At 43.5% G+C, this 26409-nt stretch overlaps 1 protein-coding gene across 1 annotated transcript in view; it reads left to right on the top strand.

Moving 5' to 3' along the window:
* dnah9 (dynein, axonemal, heavy chain 9) overlaps positions 1-26409 on the top strand; it is a 124528-nt gene that overhangs the window by 47952 nt on the left and 50167 nt on the right. Inside the window, exons 44-56 of the mRNA XM_036955698.2 lie at positions 399-501; positions 675-914; positions 6972-7133; positions 8504-8700; positions 8920-9082; positions 9285-9408; positions 12220-12362; positions 13059-13220; positions 13407-13640; positions 21577-21681; positions 21891-22046; positions 22992-23222; positions 26173-26367. Coding sequence (XP_036811593.2) covers positions 399-501; positions 675-914; positions 6972-7133; positions 8504-8700; positions 8920-9082; positions 9285-9408; positions 12220-12362; positions 13059-13220; positions 13407-13640; positions 21577-21681; positions 21891-22046; positions 22992-23222; positions 26173-26367 — 2215 coding nt within the window. The remainder of the gene's footprint in view (positions 1-398; positions 502-674; positions 915-6971; positions 7134-8503; positions 8701-8919; positions 9083-9284; positions 9409-12219; positions 12363-13058; positions 13221-13406; positions 13641-21576; positions 21682-21890; positions 22047-22991; positions 23223-26172; positions 26368-26409) is intronic.

The following is a 26409-nucleotide window of genomic DNA, read 5'->3' on the forward strand; positions in this document are numbered from 1 at the left end:
TGACGAGGGTGTGGATAAAACCCTGCTTGAGGCTCTCCTGCCCAGTCATGTGAAATCAATAGATTAGGGATTCATTTAATTGACTGATTTTCTTATATGAACTATAACTCATTGAAATTGTTGCATGTTGCGTTTATATTTTTGTTCAGTGTATTTCTTGGGGGTTTAGGGTTAAGGTAGAATTAGTGTTATGGTTAGATTTAGATTTGGGGTTAGGAGTTAGGTTTAGGGTTTGGGGTTAGGTTTTCGGGTTAAGTTAGGGATTTTGAATGGTTATAAATTGTGTCCCCCCACAAGGTTAGTTAAACAAGACTGTGTGTGTGTGTGTGTGTGTGTGTGTGTGTGTGTGTGTGTGTGTGTGTGTGTGTGTGTGTGTGTGTGTGTGTGTGTGTGTCAAGGTATGACAGGAGTAAGCTGCTGCTGAAAGAGGTCCACAGTGTGCAATACGTGTCCTGCATGAACCCTACGGCAGGCAGCTTCACCATTAACCCACGTCTACAGGTAAACACACAGGCACACTTACAAACAAGCACAGACAAACACGCATGCACTCACACACATGCATGCATATCTGATGATGTTCCGTTGTCTCTCTTGCAACGTTTCATTAGCATAATTATGAACCCCTATACATATACACATCATTTTTTAATTTTCTCCATTTCTCTTTGTAGCGTCACTTCTCAGTGTTTGCCTTGTCCTTCCCTGGAGCGGAGGCTCTTAGCACCATCTACAGTTCCATCCTCTCTCAGCACCTCAGGGGAGAGGGCTTCAGTGCTGCCCTGCAGAAGAGCTGTCCTACCCTGGTCCAGCTAGCTCTGGCCCTCCATCAGAGACTCACCTCCACCTTCCTGCCCACCGCTGTCAAGTTCCACTACATCTTTAACCTCCGAGACCTCTCCAACATATTCCAGGTGATGCAAATGAATGAATGGATTGACGGGTGCACACACACACACACACACACACACACACACACACACACACATTTACAATTTACTATCCCTGGTGACATTTTTTACATTGATGCAAATGTTCAGTTACTGAAGCTGGTACTGTACACTCAAAACTAAGACCTAGGGCATTTTCTCCTTCATTCATGAATTGTTCCATTAAAACAGCACTAGTTAAATGATGTGGCATGTGCACTCAAAACCCATCTCTTTAACTTTTTTAATATACTGTATCAAAGTTTGGATTGGTAGAGTTTTATTGCACCCCAGGCGGTAAAAGTTAAAGTACTGTAACTAATTTCTCATCTAAATGATTATTGATTTAGTAAGGTGTGCCTAGTGTAGAGAAATAAGGCTGAAATTTGCAGAAAAAGAGAGAAGAATGGATTTGCTCTCAGGGGTGTTTGTAACGATTTAATGTATTTAAATGAATATTATATTATACTGTAACCTCTAAAGCTGTCATGAGAGAGAAGCTTATGCGCAATATTTTTCTGTCACGATCCTCAGCGATTCCAGGGGGGGCGAAGACTCTCATTTAATACGAGCACCAATACATAATTAATACTCTAAGCCATTCAAGCATAGTACTTTAGTTTTCATAATTCCTTCCCTGAGACCTCCAAGCCTTGGAACTGTTTCGAGTCACACCCTTATCCTCTTATAAAATGTGCATGCAGAACGTCGGAATGTACAGTAAGTCATACTTCAAAAGAACAGGTTCTCAGTTATTCATCATTATTAGCCTTAAATCTAAGAGTTCAGGTTTAGCAATTATAATGAGTTGAGGTTGAGCTATTATAATTATTCTAACCTCACCTTTTAACGATGAGGGACCATAGATTCAACACTAGAGAGTTTATTATCTATAATTACAGACCATGGACTTCAGCCCTGCTGACCCCTTTATGTTACCTTTTACACCTTAAATCAACGTTGACGAGAGTACAGCATTGATTTCAATAGCAGTGGCCTGATGGGGGTAGAGCTCATTAAACTTAGCTTTTGACCTTTGAAGAGTCTCAGTGCGGTGCGTTTTGGTGAAGCCTGCGTTCTAAAGGGTCTGTGTAGTGTCACTGGTGTCAAGTGGGTAGAGAGTGTGGGAGAAAGGTGGGAGAAAGAGAGAGAGAGCGCAGGATGAATCCTTGTTGTTTTTTCAGCTGCGGTAATAAGGAGAAAGTGAGATGGGGCTCAGACACAGCCCCATCTCAGACAGTTCTCTTTTGAACTTTACTCTCTATATGTCTTCACTGTTCAGCTGCTAACTAGCTCCAGGGCCTGAGGATAGCTAGCTACACAGGGTTGAAGAGACACAGCCTGCTCACACACTCTAGTCCACATTCCACCTTGTCTGCTTGTCCTCAGTGTTTTTAAGAATGAAAAGTTCTTTCATTTACAAATAAAGCTCCTGAAAAGTTTACAAATCATCTTAGTGTCTTCAGACATTGTCTGTGCCCCAAACTTGTTCTATGAAATAGCTAGTCAGACGAAGTGAGGACTAGTAAGTATTTTAGCGCAATAGCCACGCAGGTCCTATTGTGTTGGTGCTTACCATTACGTCATAGTATTCCTTCTACTGCAATTTTGCTGTCCTCTTGTGTTCATTAAAGTTAGCGAAATGTGGATTATTTCTGAAGAGCTTTACCTAAGGAACATTAGTTTGGTGACTTTTAATGAAGCAGCAGTTAGTTTCGTTTCTTTGTAAACACTGGAACACTGGTACAATCAGCCCAAGGCGACTACTGCCTCATTATCATCAGCTCTAATGAGGGAAACCAAGCTGAGGAACCTAACGGGGGAAAACACTTTGTTACAGCATTTCCAAGAGAACTGTTCAGACAACATTCAAGGTAGTGTCTAAGCCTTTCTTCTCTTCACCAGAAATCCTCATATTTTCCAATAGTTACACTCCTCAAGGTGGTTGTCACAAGGTTGTATTGATGTCACAAGAAGTGATCAGTTCTTTTCTCCGGTATTCCTCTCTCCTCTTTCTGTCACTCTTTGGTTTTTCCTCCGTCCCTTATTGATTGAAATACAACCACAAGGCTATCACTAAACACTTTTGTAGTGTTTGTCAAGTTTTCATAGTTACTTCACTGACAACAACTCAAAGCCAGATCCAGCTTAATATGATGACAGAAACACACCATCATCCTATGGGGACATGTTGATGTTTGATAGTTAACTAGATGCCAGTAGCCAAATCCCTGCTAATAGGACAAGAAAAACACTCTATGTTCCTATAGGGATGCGTTGTGAGAGAACTGCATTCCACAGCACCAGACCGTTAGGAACGCTGTCTATCGTTTGTTTTTCTGCCGTACACGGCCAGCGGGCATAACAGGGATCTGTCTGGCGAACATCACCCTAAATGAGCTCTGGTAGAACAGAAGGAGAGTGGGAATGAGGGAAAGTGAGAACAAGGGAGAAGAAGAGCGATGGGTAGGAGAGGGGGAGGAGGGAAGGAGAAAAGGAGGGAAGAGAGCAGGAGAGATGAGAGAAAGTTATGTCAGCATGGTTAGGAGAGAGAGAACTCCATCTACTGTATTGTACTTAGGGTTGCAAAGGGTCAGACACTTTCCAGGATATTTCCAGAATTTTTCCATGGGAGGTTAAGCCTGGCAATTTGGGGAATTTGGCTTAAATTCATCAAAAAAAGTTAGCTTATAACAGTGAACCGTTTTTGTGGGATACACATAAGGCAATTCTAGGTCTTGTGGCATATTTTGGTTAAACTATCCCCAATTCAATGGAATTGCAACCCTCTGAATACACAGTGCATTCTTCCATCATGTGCAGTGCACTCTTCCATCACATCATTCTCAAGAGCTGATTCTCAAGATCTTGCACACTACTGAGATACTATTGAGCCAACACTACTACAATGTCTGAGCCAAGGACTACATGCGTTCTGGTAAGTTTTGATTACAATACTGGGTGGGGTGAATAGATTTTATATGGCAGACATTATTTTTTGTTAACTAGTAAATGGTAACCTACAGCAAAGTGTGTTTAAATCATTTCTAACTTGTTAACTATTTCTGCTAGTTTTTTTTTGCTGCCATGTGGGTTTTTAGCTTGCTTGAGCCTCCTAACTGAGGAGTGTTAATTCACCTGTTTCCGTACGTTTCATTTTAAAACGTTTATCTTACAAAAGAGTTGTTTAATCTAACTTTTCTAACCTTTACAGGAAAACGCCACAAAAACATTTCACTGCAGCTAATGTAGAAGGAAAAGCTGTGTACATTTGCGAATACTATGCCAAATCATATGTGAAGAATGCAACAAAGATGCAGAATCATCTGGCCAAGTGCAAAAAGTTCCCTGAAGCTCACGACAAGCAACCTCTGACAAAAGACCCTCTACTTCTATTCGAGGTGAAAATGTTGAATCAGACACCTTATCGATAGCAACAGCTCATGGTCCTCCTGGAATCATACGTTTGACTCAATGGAGGAACGTAGTCAGATAAATGCTGATGAATGTCTTGCTTGAGCTGTGTATGCAACTGGTTCACCTCTGATGTTCACAGGCAATGCATATTGGAAGAGATTTATGAATGTTCTTCTCCCAGCATACACCCCTCCAACCAGACATGCTTTATCTACTCATTTGCTGGATGCAGAGTTCAACAGAGTTCAAGTGAAGGTCAAGCAAATCATAGAGAATGCCATCTCTGATGGGTGGGCGAATATTCGTGGGCAAGGAATAATTAACTACATAATCTCCACCCCTCAACCAGTATTCTACAAGAGCACAGACACAAGGGACAACAGCCACACCGGTTTCTACATTGCAGATGAGCTGAAGGCAGTCATCAATGGCCTTGGACCACAGACGGTACTGTTGGAGATATGATGAGAAGTCCCTATTGAAGTCTTCCTGTTGGAAGGGACTTTGTGGATCTGAGGCTCTTTCCCCTGTCGCCTCCATCATCCTCTAAATCCTACCAACATGAGCCACCTCAGAGCGCAACTGGTCCTTGTTTGGGAACAGACGCACCAAAGCATGCAACAGGCTGACCAATACAAAGGTTGAGAAATTGGTGGCCATCCGGGCAAATTTGAGCCTTTTTGAGCCTGACAACCTCAACATCCTCAACAAGGTTGGAAAGTGACAGTGAAGATGAGGCCTCAGAGTCTGATGTTCAAGAGGTGGACATTGAGTAGGTCCAGGGAGTAGACATGGAAACCTGAGAGGAAGACAGCCAAAGCTTTAGTTTCTAGACTATCATTTTACACATAATATGTTGAAAACGTTTTTGGGAGATGCGATGGATCATTGGGGATCATTCAATATTCCCTTTCTTTTGTTGTTCAGTGAAATCATTCCATGTGAAGATTTAACTCATTTAAATAGTTTTTTAACATTTCTATTGTCAGGATTTAATCATTTGCAATTATGTCTACTTATGATAAGTTAAAAGGTTTATGTTTCTGTCTCCATATGATATGGTAAATATATCCAATTAAAAAAACATCTACATTTAAATGGTATGAATATAAATTGACATATATTTCCGTTAATTCCCATATATTCCCGTTAATTCCCACGGAAAGCTTCACCTCTGAATATTCCCCAATGTGCAACCCTAATTGTACTGTCTGTCTAACATAGAAAGCCCAGTCCGCTGAGCTGGGGATAGCTGTAGTAGTTAACCAGGGAGGAGGAGAGGTGTTGTTTGGAACCCAGAGCGACTGGCTTTGTAAACAACAGTTGTAGACTAGCAGTGAAATGCTTACGGGCCCTTCCCAATAATGCAGAGAGAAAATTATATATATATATATATATATATATATACTTTTTCTATTATATATATATATATATATATATATATATATATATATATATAACACAAGGAATAAATACACAATGAGTAACGATAACTTGGCTATATACACGGGGTACCAGTACCAAGTCGATGTGTAGGGTTACAAGGTAATTGAGGTTGACTTGTACATATGTAGGTAGGAAAAAAGTGACTAGGCAACAGGATAGATAATAAACAGTAACATCAGCGCATTTGATGAATCAAAAGAGTGCAAGAAGGGTTAATGCAGATAGTCCAGGTACTGTTGCTATTGGTTAACTATTTAACTGACTGTTTAGCAGTCTTATGGCTTGGGGGTAGATGCTGGTCCTAGACTTGGTGCATCAGTATCAGAGAGAACAGTCTGGAGGCTCTGACTCATACCCATCCCTCTCTTCTGTGGACAATGATAGAGGGGGAAGAGGGGTGGGGTGGGGGGGCTGCCAAAGGATGACTGAAGTAAAAGGAGAGGAAGATATTACACAGACACCTCCAACGCACTCTGTTACGACAGTCATCATCAGATCGGATTCAGTTGGCTGTAACACGCGAGGTGATGATGACGACGTTGATTTGCATACGTTCTGCTGCCTGGAGCACACAGCATCTGTTAGTTTGTGTTTTTTCTCCCTCGATGACGGGCCGCAGAAAGGGACAAACAGTGCCGGGGCTTCACCGGGCCTATTCCTCATGCTAGGACAGCTGCTGGGAGAGGAGATGGGATTACACTGAGACATGGATGAGTTCTAGTCTTCCCCTGTGGGACAATGTTAGTGTTTAGCTCATCCGGAGCAAAGCATATCATCTTAGATTAGTTAGACATTCATCTGTTGGAAGGTTAGTTAGACATTCATCTGTTGGAAGGTATTATTTGATCTGAAGTTTGCCATTCAGTTCATTTGGGAGCGTGTTGGAGATGCCAGGGTTTAGCTTGTGAAGATAAAAGTATGATAAATGGTCTTGCTTTTATGAAATATGTGTCTCTTAAATAAACAGTGATTGCTCAGAATACTGTATATACATGAAATCAAACCAAGAAGTCCCATTGATTTATTTTCTTACTTACATAAACCCCTGGTCTTACTTTCTCTCACTCCTTTTCTACCTGCATTTAGACCCAACAGTGATCGACTTACCCACATTTATCTTTCAGAATCTGATCCTTTTTATGGTATAACTTGACTTTATCTGCCTCCTGTCCTGACCAGGGTATTCTGTTCTGTACCTGTGAGTGTCTGAGGGGTCCTGTGGATCTGGTGAAAATCTACCTCCATGAGTCCAACCGTGTCTACAGAGACAAGATGGTGGAGGACAGAGACACACAGGCCTTTGATAAGCTGCAGGCAGACACTGTGAAAAAGTTCTATGAGGTAAGGAGAGAGTTTTACCAAGTTACACCCAAAGAAATGGAGACGCACACGCAGGCGAGCACGTGGACGTACACCCCTACACACACGCACAGGCACACACACGCAGGCACACACCCACAGGCACACACACGCAGGCACACACACGCAGGCACACACCCACAGGCATACACCCACAGGCACACACCCACAGGCACACACACGCAGGCACACACACACACACACACACACACACACACGCAGGCACACACACGCAGGCACACACCCACAGGCACACACACGCAGGCACACACCCACAGGCACACACACGCAGGCACACACCCACAGGCACAAACACGCAGCCACACACACACACACACACACACACACACACACACACGCAGGAACGCACATGGACGTACACCCACAGACATCAGAACGGGCACACACATTTCACACACACACTTCACACACAGGCATGCAAACACACACACACACACACACACACACACACACACTGTTGAGGAGAGAGTTTTACCAAGTTCAGCAGAGGAAGACAGAGCAAGAGGTGGAGGGGGGAAAATCATTAGACAGCCTGCTCAGAGTTGGAGGCCGGACATCAGTGACCAGCGCAGCGAGGAGAGGGAAGAGGAGGGGAATGGAGAGAATAGTAATCAGGAGACTGACTGTCAGGGCCTGGGCCACCAGCCCAGCAAATTGGAAAACATTTTAATGGTTTTCTGACCGCTGTGCCCTGACTCCCTACCCTCCTGACTTTATCACAAACACACTGTTCATGCTTACAGCCAGGGAACTGACACCTACACACACAGGGGAATACACGCAGACACACACACACACCCTCAAGTTGATCACACACACACTTTTTTTTTGCAGCGAGGGAACACACACACACACACACACACACCACCAAAATATAAAGCTCCGGTTCCGGCATGTCAGCTCGTCGTTTTCAAGTGTTCTCTAATGAGAAAGAGACAGGAGAAAGGAGAACGTTATCACAGTTCCCCTCAGATGAGCTGCAGTCTTAGGGAATACACTGTAGGAATGTACATTTCCTCAAACAGAGGCCTGCGTTTAGAAACATCCCGCTATCATAAATATTTGAAGTGTTAAACATAACTAGTAAAAGTGAACACAGAGTAGCCTACTCCAGGAAATGTTTTGTTTGCTGAATGCTGAGTTCCTCCCTGTCCAGACTGATTCCATTTAACCATTCCACTGTAGCTAACTGAGGCTCTGTCCTAAATGACGCACTATTCCTGATATAGTGCACTGCTTTTGAACTAGAGCCCAGGCCCTGGTCAAAAGTAGTGCGCTAAATAGGGAATAAGGGGCCATTTGGGATGCATACAGAATGTGTCTCCCCTCAGGATATGGAGGAGACGCTGGAGCAGGCCAGGGAGATGAACATGTTCTGTCACTTCGCCTCGGGGGTGGGGGAGCCCCGGTACATGGCTGTCCAGTCCTGGAGCTCCCTCAACAAGACACTACTGGAGGTCCTGGACAGCTATAACGAAGTCAACGCTGTCCTCAACCTGGTTCTGTTTGAAGACGCTATGGCTCACATGTAGGAAGGAGAAACCTCTATATGGCTTTTTAATGTACTTATTATTGGTCCCTCTTTTGCTATGTCACTAATAAAAAAGAAATGAACTGAGAAACACTTTTAATGACGTATCATCAGTAAATAAGGGTGATTGCCTCTTAAAACCTCTGCTTTTGTCCCTCTCTCTCTTTCCCCTCTATCTCTTTATTCCCCTCCCTCTCTCTCTCCCCCCTCCTGTAGTTGCCGTATCAACCGTATCCTGGAGTCTCCACGTGGTAATGCTCTTTTGGTCGGCGTAGGCGGCAGCGGCAAGCAGAGCCTCACTCGATTGGCTGCCTTCATCTCCAACCTGGAAGTGTTCCAAATCACCCTCAGGAAAGGCTACGGCATCCCTGACCTCAAGGTACACGCACGCACACCCGCACCTGCATGCACTGACCGAGACCATTGCATATTGCATGACTTAAACTACAAATTTTCCCCATTCTGTTCTACTGGGAACTTATGTCTAGCAGCTGACCAGCTAAATGCTCCCTCTCTCCCTTCTCCACTCCCACCCTCCTTCCCTCCACACCTCTCTCTCTCTCTCTCTTCCCCCCCATCAGACTGACCTGGCGTCCCTCTACATCAAAGCTGGCGTGAAGAATGTTGGCACGGTGCTGCTAATGACTGATGCCCAGGTGGCAGATGAGAAGTTCCTCGTTCTGGTCAACGATCTTTTGGCATCGGGTACGAATGGGACGGGGACATTGGGGAAGGGGGTTGGCATTGGGGTTGGCTGGGACATTGGGGAGGGGGGTTGGCATTGGGGTTGACTGGGACATTGGGGAGGGGGGTTGGCATTGGGGTTGGCTGGGACATTGGGGAGGGAGGTTGGCATTGGGGTTGGCTGGGACATTGGGAAAGAAGGCTATGTGTCACTCTGTTGGCATTAGGTAAGGCAGGGGAAGCCAGAGCCATATATAAAGAGCTCCAATATACTGTATCTGGCCTTGCCAATAGCTGCCCATGTAGATGAATGAGAGGAGAGTTCTCTCTTTCACAAAGAAGAACAGCCAGTTACCATGGCTTTGTGTGAGTGTGCTGAAACACTGCTACTGCATCACTGTTAGAGGTGATGCCAAACGCAAATGTCCACCTCCGGGTAGACAAACAAGTGAGTTCTATACTACAATTCTATTCCATTATTCAGATGGATGGGGAGGAGACATGGAAGTAAAAACCTAAAGAAACAGGATGTCTTTCTCCTCTCTGTCTTCCTGTGAGTCTGAGTTGCAGTACTGTAATAGTAATGCTCAGAGCTTCACCGTAAATCAGTGATGTGAGTCATCCAGTCACTAGGACCCTTGCCTGTCACTACCTCCTGTTTACACCCCTTCAGTGTTAGAGGAAACAGTGCCACTGTTCGCCCCAGCACATTCTGTTATTGTTTTGTTGATAAAGCATCCAGCATGGTAAAAAGACATTTGCAGGACCTATTCTGCTCTTCTATCCTGCATTAAGTGATGTGAAATTATACAAGGGGAAAAAACAGTGTTCGTTGTTTGAAGTTCTTTGTTGTTGTAATATCGCAGGTTTATCCTCATCTGAATGTTCTATTGTAGATGAGCCCCCTATTGGTTTAGATCTGAATGTTCTATTGTAGATGTGCTCCCTATTGGTTTAGATCTGAATGTTCTATTGTAGATGAGCTCCCTATTGGTTTAGATCTGAATGTTCTATTGTAGATGAGCTCCCTATTGGTTTAGATCTGAATGTTCTATTGTAGATGAGCTCCCTATTGGTTTAGATCTGAATGTTATATTGTAGATGAGCCCCCTATTGGTTTAGATCTGAATGTTCTATTGTAGATGAGCCCCCTATTGGTTTAGATCTGAATGTTCTATTGTAGATGAGCCCCCTATTGGTTTAGATCTGAATGTTCTATTGTAGATGAGCCCCCTATTGGTTTAGACCTGAATGTTATATTGTAGATGAGCTCCCTATTGGTTTAGATCTGAATGTTCTATTGTAGATGAGCTCCCTATTGGTTTAGATCTGAATGTTCTATTGTAGATGAGCTCCCTATTGGTTTAGATCTGAATGTTCTATTGTAGATGAGCTCCCTATTGGTTTAGATCTGAATGTTATATTGTAGATGAGCTCCCTATTGGTTTAGATCTGAATGTTATATTGTAGATGAGCTCCCTATTGGTTTAGACCTGAATGTTATATTGTAGATGAGCTCCCTATTGGTTTAGATCTGAATGTTATATTGTAGATGAGCTCCCTATTGGTTTAGATCTGAATGTTCTATTGTAGATGAGCTCCCTATTGGTTTAGATCTGAATGTTCTATTGTAGATGAGCTCCCTATTGGTTTAGATCTGAATGTTCTATTGTAGATGAGCTCCCTATTGGTTTAGATCTGAACGTTCTATTGTAGATGAGCTCCCTATTGGTTTAGATCTGAATGTTCTATTGTAGATGAGCCCCCTATTGGTTTAGATCTGAATGTTCTATTGTAGATGAGCTCCCTATTGGTTTAGATCTGAATGTTCTATTGTAGATGAGCCCCCTATTGGTTTAGATCTGAATGTTCTATTGTAGATGAGCTCCCTATTGGTTTAGATCTGAATGTTATATTGTAGATGAGCCCCCTATTGGTTTAGATCTGAATGTTCTATTGTAGATGAGCTCCCTATTGGTTTAGACCTGAATGTTCTATTGTAGATGAGCTCCCTATTGGTTTAGACCTGAATGTTCTATTGTAGATGAGCCCCCTATTGGTTTAGATCTGAATGTTCTATTGTAGATGAGCTCCCTATTGGTTTAGACCTGAATGTTATATTGTAGATGAGCCCCCTATTGGTTTAGATCTGAATGTTCTATTGTAGATGAGCTCCCTATTGGTTTAGATCTGAATGTTATATTGTAGATGAGCTCCCTATTGGTTTAGACCTGAATGTTATATTGTAGATGAGCTCCCTATTGGTTTAGACCTGAATGTTATATTGTAGATGAGCTCCCTATTGGTTTAGATCTGAATGTTCTATTGTAGATGAGCTCCCTATTGGTTTAGACCTGAATGTTATATTGTAGATGAGCTCCCTATTCGTTTAGACCTGAATGTTCTATTGTAGATGAGCTCCCTATTGGTTTAGACCTGAATGTTATATTGTAGATGAGCTCCCTATTGGTTTAGACCTGAATGTTATATTGTAGATGAGCTCCCTATTGGTTTAGACCTGAATGTTATATTGTAGATGAGCTCCCTATTGGTTTAGACCTGAATGTTATATGATCGGTGAGATCCCCACTGGTTTAGATACTTCAACAACATGTTGGAGTGTTCCAGTATATGACCCTCTATGTGGGATGCACAGGTAGCATCTATGACACCCTCACTTAGAAATGTACATTTCTACATAGTTGAATTGTGACATGTTAGTAATGGTCTGGAACAGGAACCTGCATACACAGTAGCCCCCCCCCCCCCCCCCCCCCCAAGGCCTGTACGTTACCCACCATGTCTCTGTGTGATGTGAATGTTCTATCCCAGGGGAGATTCCTGACCTGTTCCCAGATGACGAGGTTGAGAACATCATCGGGAGCGTCAGGAACGAGGTGCGAGGACTTGGAATGATGGACACCCGGGAAAACTGCTGGAAGTTCTTCATCGATCGAGTCCGCAAGCAGCTCAAGGTGACAAACTGTCTTGCTCAGGGACGTTTTCTTCTTTGAGCGTTTTCTTTGAATTTCATACCTCTCTCGGGTGTAAGAAGTTGAGAAACATGAATAATAATAATTCAAATGAAACTGGTCTAGATGTGGTTGTAAACAGGTTTCTGTAACCAGCTTGGCCTTCTGAGTTGTTACCACTTCCTGTGTCAGACCATAGAGATTATACTATTCAGAAGTTCATGACATTTTTCAGATACATTTTTTTTTTAGTAAGGTCTAGTCTTATTATATTGCTGTGGGAGCTGTAGTTTGGGTATTGTAGGCCAGCATTTCTCTCTGTGTGACTACAGTCCTGATGAGATCGTGCCACCACTATACCCTGTTGTCTGAGGGAAAGCGTCAGGCCAGGGGTTAGCAGTATTATTATTATGATGAGGTTTGGAGCAGAATAAATTAGGGTAGTAGAGTCCCATGGGTCGGTGTTTAGAGAGGCTGGATCACACACATATACACAAACACACACACACACACAAATACAAAGGTGGACACACATACACGCACATAAACACATACAGCTGGATTCCTCATCCCTGTGCTAGGTAGGTGGCTGTGTGTTTCTCCCCTGGGGGCAGTGGGCTGACGTGTGTGTGTGTGTGTGTGTGTGTGTGTGTGTGTGTGTGTGTGTGTGTGTGTGTGTGTGTGTGTGTGTGTGTGTAGGTGGCCCTGTGCTTTTCTCCGGTGGGCAGTAAGTTGCGGGTGCGTAGCAGGAAGTTTCCAGCTGTGGTTAACTGTACAGCCATCGACTGGTTCCATGAGTGGCCACAGGAGGCGCTGGAGTCTGTCAGCCTCAAGTTCCTACAAGAGGTCGACAACATTGAGGTGAGATCTCTCCTTCTCTCTCTTTTTCTCTCACACTTTTCTTTCCCACTCTCTCTCTCATTCTCTCTCTCTCTGTTTCTCTCTTTCTCTCACACACTTTTCTTTCGCTCTCATTCTCTCTCCCTCTCTTTCGTAATCATCATCCACAATAAAACCTCTAACACTCTACCTCTGTTGTCCTCCCAGCCGGAGCTGAAGGAGTCAGTGAGTAAGTTCATGGCCTACGTCCACGTCAGTGTGAACCACACTTCCAAGGAGTACCTGTCCAATGAGAGGCGCTATAACTACACCACGCCCAAGTCCTTCCTGGAGCAGATCAAGCTGTACCAAAGCCTGCTGGCCAATAAGAGCAGAGATCTCACCATGAAGATGGAACGCCTGGAGAACGGCCTACAGAAACTCAACAGCACCTCCGCTCAGGTCAGACCTTACCTTACTTTATTCTAACTTAACCTACAGTACCAACCTCTTCCTCACCTTAACCACCAAGATGGAGAGGCTGGAGAATGGCCTGCAGAAACTCAACAGCTCCTCTGCTCGGGAGATTTTTAAGCCTTGAGACAATTGAGACATGGATTGTGCATATGTGCCATACAGAGGGTGAATGTGCAAGACAAAAGATTTAAGTGCCTTTGAACGGGGTATGGTAGTAGGTGCCAGGCACACCGGTTTGAGTGTGTCAAGAACTGCAATGCTGCTGGGTTTTTCAGCTCAACAGTTTCCCGTGTGTATCAAGAATAGCCCACCACCCAAAGGACATCCAGACAACTTGACACAACTGTGAGAGGTATTGGAGTCAGCATAGTCCAGCATCCCTGTGGAACGCTTTTGACACCTTGTAGAGTCATCAACAAATTGAGGCTTTCCTGAGGGCAAATGGGGGTGCAACTCAATATTAGGTTAGGTGTTCCTAATGTTTTGTACACTCAGTGTATGTTCCCTGATTCAACACTTGAAGGGACATGAACACATCAGCATAGTATATAGTGTTATATTGTGTGTTGTGTTGGTGACACACACACCCTCCAACGTTACTAGCATTAATGCATTACAATGTGTCACCAACCCCCTATAGGAATACCCAGCAGGTCACATACATACATTACAGCACATACTTACCCTGTAATTGTGTTGACTGTTCATTACAGTTACACCCCCTGACCCCTTTTACGACAGGCTTCATTAATGGTCGTTTTATATGTGTTCACGTCCCTATGACAAGCCTCTTGCAATAAATGTACTTGTTTTGTAACATCAACACTTAATTCAGAAAGTCAGAGGTTGGCTGTCTGGTAAACAACAATAAACAAGGTTGCAGGGGTTAAAACGGGGAGATGAGGCTGAAAATGACTCATCGGCTCCCCAGAGAACATATTAAAGGGATTCCTGTGGGCTGTATTCAGCTCCTCTGGTCTGGATTTTGGTCTGTTTTTGCGGCAGCCATCTTGGATGATGAGTGTTAATAGTGTTTTAATGAGAGGAGAGAGAGTGGGTTGGAGCTGAGATGCGCTGATACCACAGGATGTATCTGGGAGCGGATCAGGGGAGCTGAGTTCTTGCGCTGCACACACATGCACATACACGTGTGCGTGTGTGTGTGTGTGTGTGTGTGTGTGTGTGTGTGTGTGTGTGTGTGTGTGTGTGTGTGTGTGTGGCTCCTAGACCTGCCTCTATCAGTGTAGAGTTGCGTGGGAGAACAGTGCTCTTATACTCTTTATAATGAACCTACACACACACACACACACACACACACACACATACACCTCCTCCTCTTCTTTTTTCCCTCTGACACTAATCGCTGTGGGAGGCTAATGTCTCATCTCCAGTCGTGTAAATGTGAGGGTTCTAACCTCCAATCTACCCTCATCCACAGATCCCTGACAGGGAGCCAGATAAAGGAAAAATAGTTATATATAAAAATGATTTAAAGGCCCAATGCAGCCGTTTTTATATATCAATATCAAATACTTTCTAGGAAACAATTAAGTTGTAGATTGTATTTTCAACCAGCAACTATCCAATTTTTTCACACAGTGTTACAGTGTTAGTGTCATTAGCTGTTGTAAAATATTATTGAAAACATAGGAAAAACTTAATTTCAACTGCACTGGGCCTTTAATGATTAAGGGAAACTAGTTCTGCTTCTTCAACCACATTTCTCTTTTTTCTGATAACATGATCTGATGAGTTCTAGAGTATCGGTCCCAGACTCCCAGTCTGATGAACTGGTTGTGGTGCTGTAGGGGAAAATACCTGCTCTCCTGTAAATTAGATCTTGGAAATAACTTTAGGTTTGTTTAGATCCACCTGGACAGGCAGTTATACGGATTTTAATTGATAAAGACAATGCACCCTGTCTAGAAGCTAGGGTATTATGTGTGGGTGTTAGATAGCCCCATACACAGTGGTACGTGTTTACATGTATATAGAGAGCTGTCCAGATGTAGAGCGATTTCACTGTTTATCTCAGAGCCACGTCTCACAACAATTAGCTATCGCTCTCTCGCAATCCATCTCTCTCTCTCTCTCTCTCTCTCTCTCTCCCTCTCTCTATCTCTCTCCATCCCTCTGTCTCTCTATCTTTCTCTCCCTCTCATTCCCTCCATCTCCCCCTCCCACACATCACTCTGATGGCTCACTCGGTGCTTTTCAGTTTCTGTCTGGGTTGATTTCATCAGGACCCAACAGAGACATCTTCTACACAACACCCTCAGCACTCTCACGTCGTGTTTAGTTAATTATCTCAAAGAACAACAAATATCACTCTGTTTTATTTCCCCTGTGCAACATTTTGACGAAGTCAGATGGTAATGTAGAAACATGCATGCATTCTGTGGAAATTGTGTGTGTTTCAGGTTTTAATTTGTGTGTGGCATGAGTGGGTGTGTGTGGCATGAGTGTGTGTGTGTGGCATGAGTGTGTGTTTGTACCTGTGTGTGTGTGTGTGTGTGTGTGTGTGTGTGTGTGTGTGTGTGTGTGTGTGTGTGTGTGTGTGTGTGTGTGTGTGTGTGTGTGTGTGTGTGTCTGTCTTTGTGTGTCTGATTACAGTTCTAGCGCCTAACGCTATTAAATTATCCAGTAGATACAGTTGAAGTCGGAAGTTTACATACACTTAGGTTGGTGTCATTAAATCTTGTTTTTCAACCACTCCACAAATTTCTTGTTAACAAACTATAGTTTTGCCAAGTCTGTTAGGACATCTACTTTGTGCCTGACACAAGTAATTTTTCCAACAATTGTTTACAGACAGATTAGTTCACTTATAGTTCACTGTATCACAATTCCAGTGGGTCAGAAGTTTACATACGCTAAGTTGACTGTGCCTTTAAACAGCTTGAAAAATTCCAGAAAATGATGTCATGGCTTTAGAAGCTTCTGATAGGCTAATTGACATCATTTGAGTCAATTGGAGGTGTACCTGTGGATATATTTCAAGGCCTACCTCGAACTCAGTGCCTCTTTTGCTTGACATCATGGGAAAATCAAAAGAAATCAGCCAAGACCTCAGAAAAAAAATCATAGACCTCCACAAGTCTGGTTCATCGTTGGGAGCAATTTTCAAACGCCTGAAGGTTTTTTTTATTTTTTAAAATTTTATTTCACCTTTATTTAACCAGGTAAGCTAGTTGAGAACAAGTTCTCATTTACAACTGCGACCTGGCCAAGATAAAGCATAGCAGTCCGACACATACAACAACACAGAGTTACACATGGAATGAACAAAACATACAGTACAAAAATTAATAAATACCGCATTCATCTGTACAAACAATATAAACACCATGGGACCACGCAGCCGTCATACCGCTCAGGAAGGAGACACATTCTGTCTCCTAGAGATGAACATACTTTGGTGCGAAAAGTGCAAATCAATCCCAGAACAACAGCAAAGGACCTTTTGAAGGTGCTGGAGGAAACCGGTACAAAAGTATCAATATCCACAGTAAAACGAGTCCTATATTGACATAACCTGAAAGGCCGTTCAACAAGAAAGAAGCCACTGCACCAAAATCGCCATAAAAAAGCCAGACTACGGTTTGCAACTGCACATGGGGACAAAGATCGTACTCTATGGAGAAATGTCCTCTGGTCTGATAAAACAAAAATATAACAGTTTGGCCATAATGACCATCGTTATGTTTGGAGGAAAAAGGGGAACGTTTGCAAGGCGAAGAACACCATCTCAACTGTGAAGCACGGGGGTGGCAGCATCATGTTGTGGGGGTGCTTTGCTGCAGGAGGGACAGGTGCACTTAAAAAAAATAGATGGCATCGTGAGGGAGGAAAATTATATGGATATACAGTGCCTTGCGAAAGTATTCGGCCCCCTTGAACTTTGCGACCTTTTGCCACATTTCAGGCTTCAAACATAAAGATATAAAACTGTATTTTTTTGTGAAGAATCAACAACAAGTGGGACACAATCATGAAGTGGAACGACATTTATTGGATATTTCAAACTTTTTTAACAAATCAAAAACTGAAAAATTGGGCGTGCAAAATTATTCAACCCCCTTAAGTTAATACTTAGCGCCACCTTTTGCTGCGATTACAGCTGTAAGTCGCTTGGGGTATGTCTCTATCAGTTTTGCACATCGAGAGACTGACATTTTTTCCCATTCCTCCTTGCAAAACAGCTCGAGCTCAGTGAGGTTGGATGGAGAGCATTTGTGAACAGCAGTTTTCAGTTCTTTCCACAGATTCTCGATTGGATTCAGGTCTGGACTTTGACTTGGCCATTCTAACACCTGGATATGTTTATTTTTGAACCATACCATTGTAGATTTTGCTTTATGTATTGGATCATTGTCTTGTTGGAAGACAAATCTCCGTCCCAGTCTCAGGTCTTTTGCAGACTCCATCAGGTTTTCTTCCAGAATGGTCCTGTATTTGGCTCCATCCATCTTCCCATCAATTTTAACCATCTTCCCTGCCCCTGCTGAAGAAAAGCAGGCCCAAACCATGATGCTGCCACCACCATGTTTGACAGTGGGGATGGTGTGTTCAGGGTGATGAGCTGTGTTGCTTTTACGCCAAACATAACGTTTTGCAATTTTGGTTTCATCTGACCAGAGCACCTTCTTCCACATGTTTGGTGTGTCTCCCAGGTGGCTTGTGGCAAACTTTAAACAACACTTTTTATGGATATCTTTAAGAAATGGCTTTCTTCTTGCCAGTCTTCCATAAAGGCCAGATTTGTGCAATATACGACTGATTGTTGTCCTATGGACAGAGTCTCCCACCTCAGCTGTAGATCTCTGCAGTTCATCCAGAGTGATCATGGGCCTCTTGGCTGCATCTCTGATCAGTCTTCTCCTTGTATGAGCTGAAAGTTTAGAGGGACGGCCAGGTCTTGGTAGATTTGCAGTGGTCTGATACTCCTTCCATTTCAATATTATCGCTTGCACAGTGCTCCTTGGGATGTTTAAAGCTTGGGAAATCTTTTTGTATCCAAATCCGGCTTTAAACTTCTTCACAACAGTATCTCGGACCTGCCTGGTGTGTTCCTTGTTCTTCATGATGCTCTCTGCGCTTTTAACGGACCTCTGAGACTATCACAGTGCAGGTGCATTTATACGGAGACTTGATTACACACAGGTGGATTGTATTTATCATCATTAGTCATTTAGGTCAACATTGGATCATTCAGAGATCCTCACTGAACTTCTGGAGAGAGTTTGCTGCACTGAAAGTAAAGGGGCTGAATAATTTTGTACGCCCAATTTTTCAGTTTTTGATTTGTAAAAAAAGTTTGAAATATCCAATAAATGTCGTTCCACTTCATGATTGTGTCCCACTTGTTGTTGATTCTTCACAAAAAAATACAGTTTTATATCTTTATGTTTGAAGCCTGAAATGTGGCAAAAGGTCGCAAAGTTCAAGGGGGCCGAATACTTTCGCAAGGCACTGTATTGAAGCAACATCTCAAGACATCAGTCAGGAAGTTAAAGCTTGGTCACAAATGGGTCTTCCAAATGGACAATGACGCCAAGCATACTTCCAAAGTTGTGGCAAAAAGGCTTAAGGACAACAAAGTCAAGGTATTGGAGTGGCCACCACAATGCCCTGACCTCAATCCCATAGAAAATGTGTGGGCAGAACTGAAAAAGCATGTGCGAGCAAAGAGGCCTTCAAACCTGACTCAGTTACACCAGCTCTGTCAGGAGGAATGGGCCACAATTCACCCAACTTATTGTGGGAAGCTTGTGGAAGGTGTCCGTTTGACCCAAGTTAAACAATTCAAAGGCAATGCTACCGAATACTAATTGAGTGTATGTAAACTTCTGACCCACTGGGAATGTGATGAAAGAAATAAAAGCTGAAATAAATAATTCTCTCTGCTATTATTCTGACATGTTGCATTCTTAAAATAAAGTGGTGATCCTAAGTGACCTAAAACAGGGAATTTTTACAAGGATTAAATGTCAGGAATTGTGAAAAACTGAGTTTAAATGTATTTGGCTAAAGTGTATATAAACTTCCGACTTCTGTATACACTACCATTCAAACGTTTGGGGTCACTTAGAAATGTTCTTGATTTTGAAAGCACATTTTTTGTCCATTAAAATAACATCAAATTGATCAAAAATACAGTGTAGACATTGTTAATGTTGTAAATGACTATTGTAGCTGGAAACGGCAGATTTTTAACTGAAAATCTACATAGGCATACAGAGGCCCATTATCAGCAACCACCACTCCTGTGTTCCAATGGCACGTTGTGTTAGCTAATCCAAGTTTATCATTTTAAAAGGCAAATTGATCATTAGAAAACCCTTTTGCAATTATGTTAGCACAGCTGAAACTGTTGTCCTGATTAAAGAAGCAAGAAAACTGGCCTTCTTTAGGCCAGCAGCACGGCCAGGTGTACTGGGGACATCAAGGAGTCATCAGGCCAGGTAGTCCTGAGGCATGGTCCTAGAGCTCAGGTCCTCCGAGAGAGTGAAAGAAAGAAAGAAAGAAAGAAAGAAAGAAAGAAAGAAAGAAAGAAAGAAAGAATTAGAGAGAGATATTTAGATACTAAAATTCACACAGGACACCGGATAAGACAGGAGAAATACTCCAGATTCAACAGACTGACCATAGCCCCCCAACACATAAACTACTGCAGCATAAATACTGAGGGCTGAGACAGGAGGGGTCGGGAGACACTATGGCCCAATCCGACGATAACCCCAGACAGGGACAACCAGGTAGGATATAACCCAACCTACTTTGCCAAAGCACAGCCCCCACACCACTAGAGGGATATCTTCAACCACTAACTTACCATCCTGAGACAAGGCCGAGTATAGCCCACAAAGATCTCTGCCACGGCACAACTCAAGGGGGGGTGACAACCCGGACAGGAAGATCAAGTCAGTGACTCAACCCACTCAAGTGACGTACCCCTCCTAGGGACGGCATGGAAGAGCACCAGTAACTCAGCCCCTGTAATAGGGTTAGAGGCAGAGAATCCCAGTGGAGAGAGGGGAACCGGCCAGGCAGAGACAGCAAGGGTGGTTCGTTGCTCTGGTGCCTTTCCGTTCACCTTCACACTCCTGGGCCAGACTACACTCAATCATATGACCTACTGAAGAGATGAGTCTTGAATAAAGATAAAGGTTGAGACTGAGTCTGTGTCTCTCACATGGGTAGGCAGGACATTCCATAAAAATTGAGCTCTATAGGAGAAAGCCCTGCCTCCAGTTGTTTGCTTAGAAATTCTAGGGACAATTAGGAGGCCTGCGTCTTGTGACCATAGCGTACGTGTAGGTATGTACGGCAGGACCAAATCAGAAAGACAGGTAGGAGCAGACCCATGTAATGCTTTGTAGGTTAGCAGTAAAACCTTCAAATCAGCTCTTGCCTTAACAGGAAGCCAGTGTAGAGAGGGTGATCAATTTGATGTTATTTTAATGGACACAAAATGTTATTTTCTTTCAAAAACAAAGCGACCCCAAACTTTTGAATGGTAGTGTACTTGTTATCTCTCCATTTGTGTCCCCTTTTTGTCCATTTCTCTGCTTTGAGAAAATCATAGATTTTTTTTAATGCAATAGATCAATATTATATGAATGATAGAATGATGTCTGTTCTGAGGGTTGGGTCTTAAAAATGTTTGGTCCTGTATAACCACACATCAGAGATTCTATTCGTCGATAACAGATTCATTTTGTGTGTGTAATATATCTGTTGATTTCTGCTTATAATACGTTATCATCGTGACAAAAATGATCAACAATACAGTCTTCCTGTCTTCACAGATCTCATATAAGACATGTGACACTCTGCTCTCTACCGGTCACTATTACAGATAGAAGAATCAACCAAACCTCAAACATGACCTGCCCTCTCCTATTCTCTTCTGCGATAGGTGGACGACCTGAAGGCCAAGCTGGCCGCCCAGGAGGTGGAGCTCAAGCAGAAGAACGAAGATGCTGATAGGCTGATCCAGGTAGTCGGTGTGGAAACAGAGAAGGTGGGTGGTACTGTAAAACATTGTTGGTGGTGGGTGGGTCGGGTTCCCCTCATCATTCCCTAAACAATGGATTGTAAAGTGCTTTCCACATTGTAAATGTGCAATCCACATTTTCTAAAGCATTATTGTGAATCACTTTGAGACTTTGTGAGAAGCATTGCTGCGTACGACAATAATTCCCACGTCCTTTTTCTTTGATCTATGACCAGGTGTCTAAGGAGAAGACTGTGGCGGATGAGGAGGAAGAGAAGGTGGCGGCCATAGCGGTGGTGGTCACAGGGAAACAGAGAGACTGTGAGAAGGATCTGGCCAAGGCTGAACCAGCCCTCATAGCAGCACAGGAGGCTCTTAACACTCTCAATAAGGTGCACACACAAACACACAAATACACTCACAGTTTGATACCTTATGGGTTTCATTTCCAGTATATCAGATTTGAAATGGAATTATGGTATTTTCCACAAAATAATGTGCTAAAATATTCACGGCTCAATGTCCAGCGGTTTCTTACTATCTAGTGCTATAGCCGTTCTCTGTTGGTTTTATGTGGAAGAGCTGTGGGATTCACTAAGCACCTGAGTGGTTTAAGGTGTTCTGTGTTCACCCAACCAGAACTGACATCTCTTTTCCGGCTAGGCTACCCTCTCTAAAGACTCCAATTAGTATTCCCTGTTGTTTTCTTCTTCTTCTTCTTCTTCTTCTTCTTCTTCTTCTTCTTCTTCTTCTTCTTCTTCTTCTTCTTCTTCTTCTTCTTCTTCTTCTTCTTCTTCTTCTTCTTCTTCTTCTTCTTCTTCTTCTTCTTCTTCTTCTTCTTCTTCTTCTTCTTCTTCTTCTTCTTCTTCTTCTTCTTCTTCTTCTTCTTCTTCTTCTTCTCAAAGTCAGCAAACTGTTCCAATTTTATAAACCTACTTTTTTTCTAGAATGCCCTGACTGAACTGCTGATTAATTCCTACTTTATTGAAAAGTGTATTTACTGTGATACAGTATGTGGTTGTCGCCCCTATCTTAAGATGAATGCACTAACTGTAAGTCACTCTGGATAAGAGCATCTGCTAAATGACTAAAATATCATATAAATGTAACTGTAGACCTTTGAATGAAATCCAGTTTTTCATATTTTTTTATTCATCCTTCCCTTGCACTGAATAACCTGGCAGAGTGGAAGTCCTTCAAGTGCATTCCAGTTTTTAATCTCTGTCATTGTCTCTATCCCTCCTTCTCATTTTTCATAATAGCCTGGTCAAGCTGATGTCCTCCAAATGCACTTTCTATTTCAATCCATTCTTCCTTCCCTCCATCTCTCCCTCCAGAACAACCTGACTGAGCTGAAGTCGTTTGGTTCTCCTGTGGTGGCTGTGACCAACGTGACCGCTGCAGTCATGGTTCTGATGGCACCGGGTGGTCGGGTTCCTAAGGACCGTAGTTGGAAGGCTGCCAAGGTGATGATGGCCAAAGTAGATGCTTTCCTGGACTCCCTGGTCCATTTCAACAAGCAGAACATCCCAGAGCCCTGCCTCAAGGCCATACAGCCCTATCTACAGGTAGAGTACAGTCTTACCAATTGGTAGAGTACAGTCATACAGCCTTACGTGCTGGTAGAGTACAGTCATACAGCCTTACCTGCTGGTAAAGTACAGTCATACAGCCTTACCTACTGATAAAGTACAGTCATACAGCCTTACCTGCTGGTAGAGTACATTCATACAGCCTTACCTACTGGTAAAGTACAGTCATGCAGCGTTACTTACTGGTACGGTCATACAGCCTTAACTACTGTTACAGTCATATAGCCTTACATACTGGTAGAGTACAGCCATACAGCCTTTTCTACTGGTACATTCATACAGCCCTACCTACTGGTAGAGTACATTAATGCTGCCTTACCTACTGGTACAGTCATACAGCCTTACCTACCGGTACAGCCATACAGCCTTACCTACTGGTACAGTCATACAACCTTCTAGTACAGTCATACAGCCTTACCCACTGGTAGAGTACAGTCATACAGCCTTACCTGCTGGTAGAGTACAGTCATACAGCCTTACCTACTGGTAGAGTACATTCATACTGCCTTACCTACTGGTAAAGGACAGCCATACAGCCTTGCATACTGGTAGATTACAACCATACCTACTGGTAGAGTACAGTCATACAGCCTTCTAGTACAGTCATACAGCCTTACCTGCTGGTAGAGTACAGTCATACAGCCTTACCTACTGATAAAGTACAGGCATACAGCCTTACCTGCTGGTAGAGTACATTCATACAGCCTTACCTGCTGGTAGAGTCATACAGCCTTTTAGTACAGTCATACAGCCTTACCTACTGATAAAGTACAGTCATACAGCCTTACCTACTGATAAAGTACAGTCATACAGCCTTACCTACTGGTAAAGTACAGTCATGCAGCGTTACTTACTGGTACGGTCATACAGCCTTAACTACTGTTACAGTCATATAGCCTTACATACTGGTAGAGTACAGCCATACAGCCTTTTCTACTGGTACATTCATACAGCCCTACCTACTGGTAGAGTACATTAATGCTGCCTTACCTACTGGTACAGTCATACAGCCTTACCTACCGGTACAGCCATACAGCCTTACCTACTGGTACAGTCATACAGCCTTCTAGTACAGTCATACAGCCTTACCCACTGGTAGAGTACAGTCATACAGCCTTACCTGCTGGTAGAGTACAGTCATACAGCCTTACCTACTGGTAGAGTACATTCATACTGCCTTACCTACTGGTAAAGGACAGCCATACAGCCTTGCATACTGGTAGATTACAACCATACCTACTGGTAGAGTACAGTCATACAGCCTTACCTACTGGTACAGTCACACAGCCTTACCTACTGGTACAGTCACACAGCCTTACCTACTGGTACAGTCATAAAGCCGTACCTACTGGTAGAGTACAGTCATACAGCCTTACCTACTGGTACAGTCACACAGCCTTACCTACTGGTAGAGTACAGTCACACAGCCTTAACTACTGGAACAGTCACACAGCCGTACCTACTGGTACAGTCACACAGCCTTACCAACTGGTACAGTCACACAGCCGTACCTACTGGTACAGTCATACAGCCATAACTGCTGTTAGAGTACAGTCACACAGCCCTAACTACTAGTCACTGGTAGAGTCCAGCCATACAGCCTTACCTACTAGTAGAGTCCAGTCATACAGCCTTACCTACTAGTAGAATACAGCCTTACCTACTGGTACATTCGCACACAGCCATACCTACTGGTACAGTGACACAGCCGTAGCTACAGTACTGGTACAGTCACACAGCCTTACCTACTGTTACAGTCACAGAGCCTTACCCACTGGTATAGTCATGCATGCCTTACCTACTGGTACAGTCACACTACCATACCTACTGGTACAGTCACACAGCCTTACCAACTGGCACAGTCACAGAGCCTTACCTACTGGTACAGTCACACAGCCTTAACTACTGGTACAGTCACACAGCCTTACCTACTGGTACAGTCACACTGCCATACCTACTGGTACAGTCACACAGCCATACCTACTGGTACAGTCACACAGCCTTACCTACTGGTACAGCCATACAGCCTTACCTACTTGTACAGTCATACAGCCTTACCTACTGGTGCAGTCACACAGCCATACCTACTGGTAGAGTCACACAGCCGTACCTACAGTACTGGTACAGTCACACAGCCTTACATACTGGTACAGTCACATTGCCATACCTACTGGTACAGTCACACAGCCTTAACTACTGGTACAGTCACACAGCCTTACCTACTGGTACAGTCACACTGCCATACCTACTGGTACAGTCACAGAGCCATACCTACTGGTACAGTCACACAGCCTTACCTACTGGTACAGCCATACAGCCTTACCTACTTGTACAGTCATACAGCCTTACATACTGGTACAGTCACACAGCCTTACCTACTAGTAGAGTACAGTGATACAGCCCTACCTACTAGTAGAATACAGCTATACAGTCTTACCTACTGGTATAGTCACATTGCCGTACCTACTGGTACAGTCACACAGCCTTACCTACTGGTAGAGTACAGTCACACAGCCTTACCTACTGGTACAGTCGCACAGCCTTACATACTGGTACAGTCACACAGCCTTACCTACTGGTACAGTCACACAGCCGTACCTACAGTACCGGTACAGTCACACAGCCTTACCTACTGGTACAGTCACACAGCCTTACATACTGGTACAGTCACACAGCCTTACCTACTGTTTTATTTTAGGGAATTTGATTGAGAATAATTCAGTGATGATAGTGTCATATTATTGTGATACTTTATTAAACCGTCTTTTGAGGAAGGTGAGAGTGTTGAATCTGTTAGAGTACCCAAGAACTCAACATGCAAGACCAGTTGTACTTACCAGCTTGCATAACCTCGGACATGATGTCAAGCAGCACATTTTCATTGAACGTGTTAATCGTGTCCCTCCACCCCATGCCAACTCTGCAGGACCCAGAGTTCCAGCCTGAACTAGTGGCCTCTAAGTCCAACGCTGCGGCGGGCCTCTGCTCCTGGGTCCTAAACATCGTCAAGTTCTACCAGGTGTTCTGTGAGGTGGAGCCCAAGAGACAGGCTCTGAGCAAGGCCAACGCTGAGCTGGCTGCAGCCCAGGAAAAACTCACAGTCATCAAGACTAAGATCAACGTGAGTTAACCTAACACTGATCAGGTTGAATCCTATTTAGAA

Source organism: Oncorhynchus mykiss, chromosome 20 (assembly GCF_057628025.1).
Source record: "Oncorhynchus mykiss isolate SJ-2025 chromosome 20, ASM5762802v1, whole genome shotgun sequence".
NCBI classification, from domain to species: domain Eukaryota; kingdom Metazoa; phylum Chordata; class Actinopteri; order Salmoniformes; family Salmonidae; genus Oncorhynchus; species Oncorhynchus mykiss.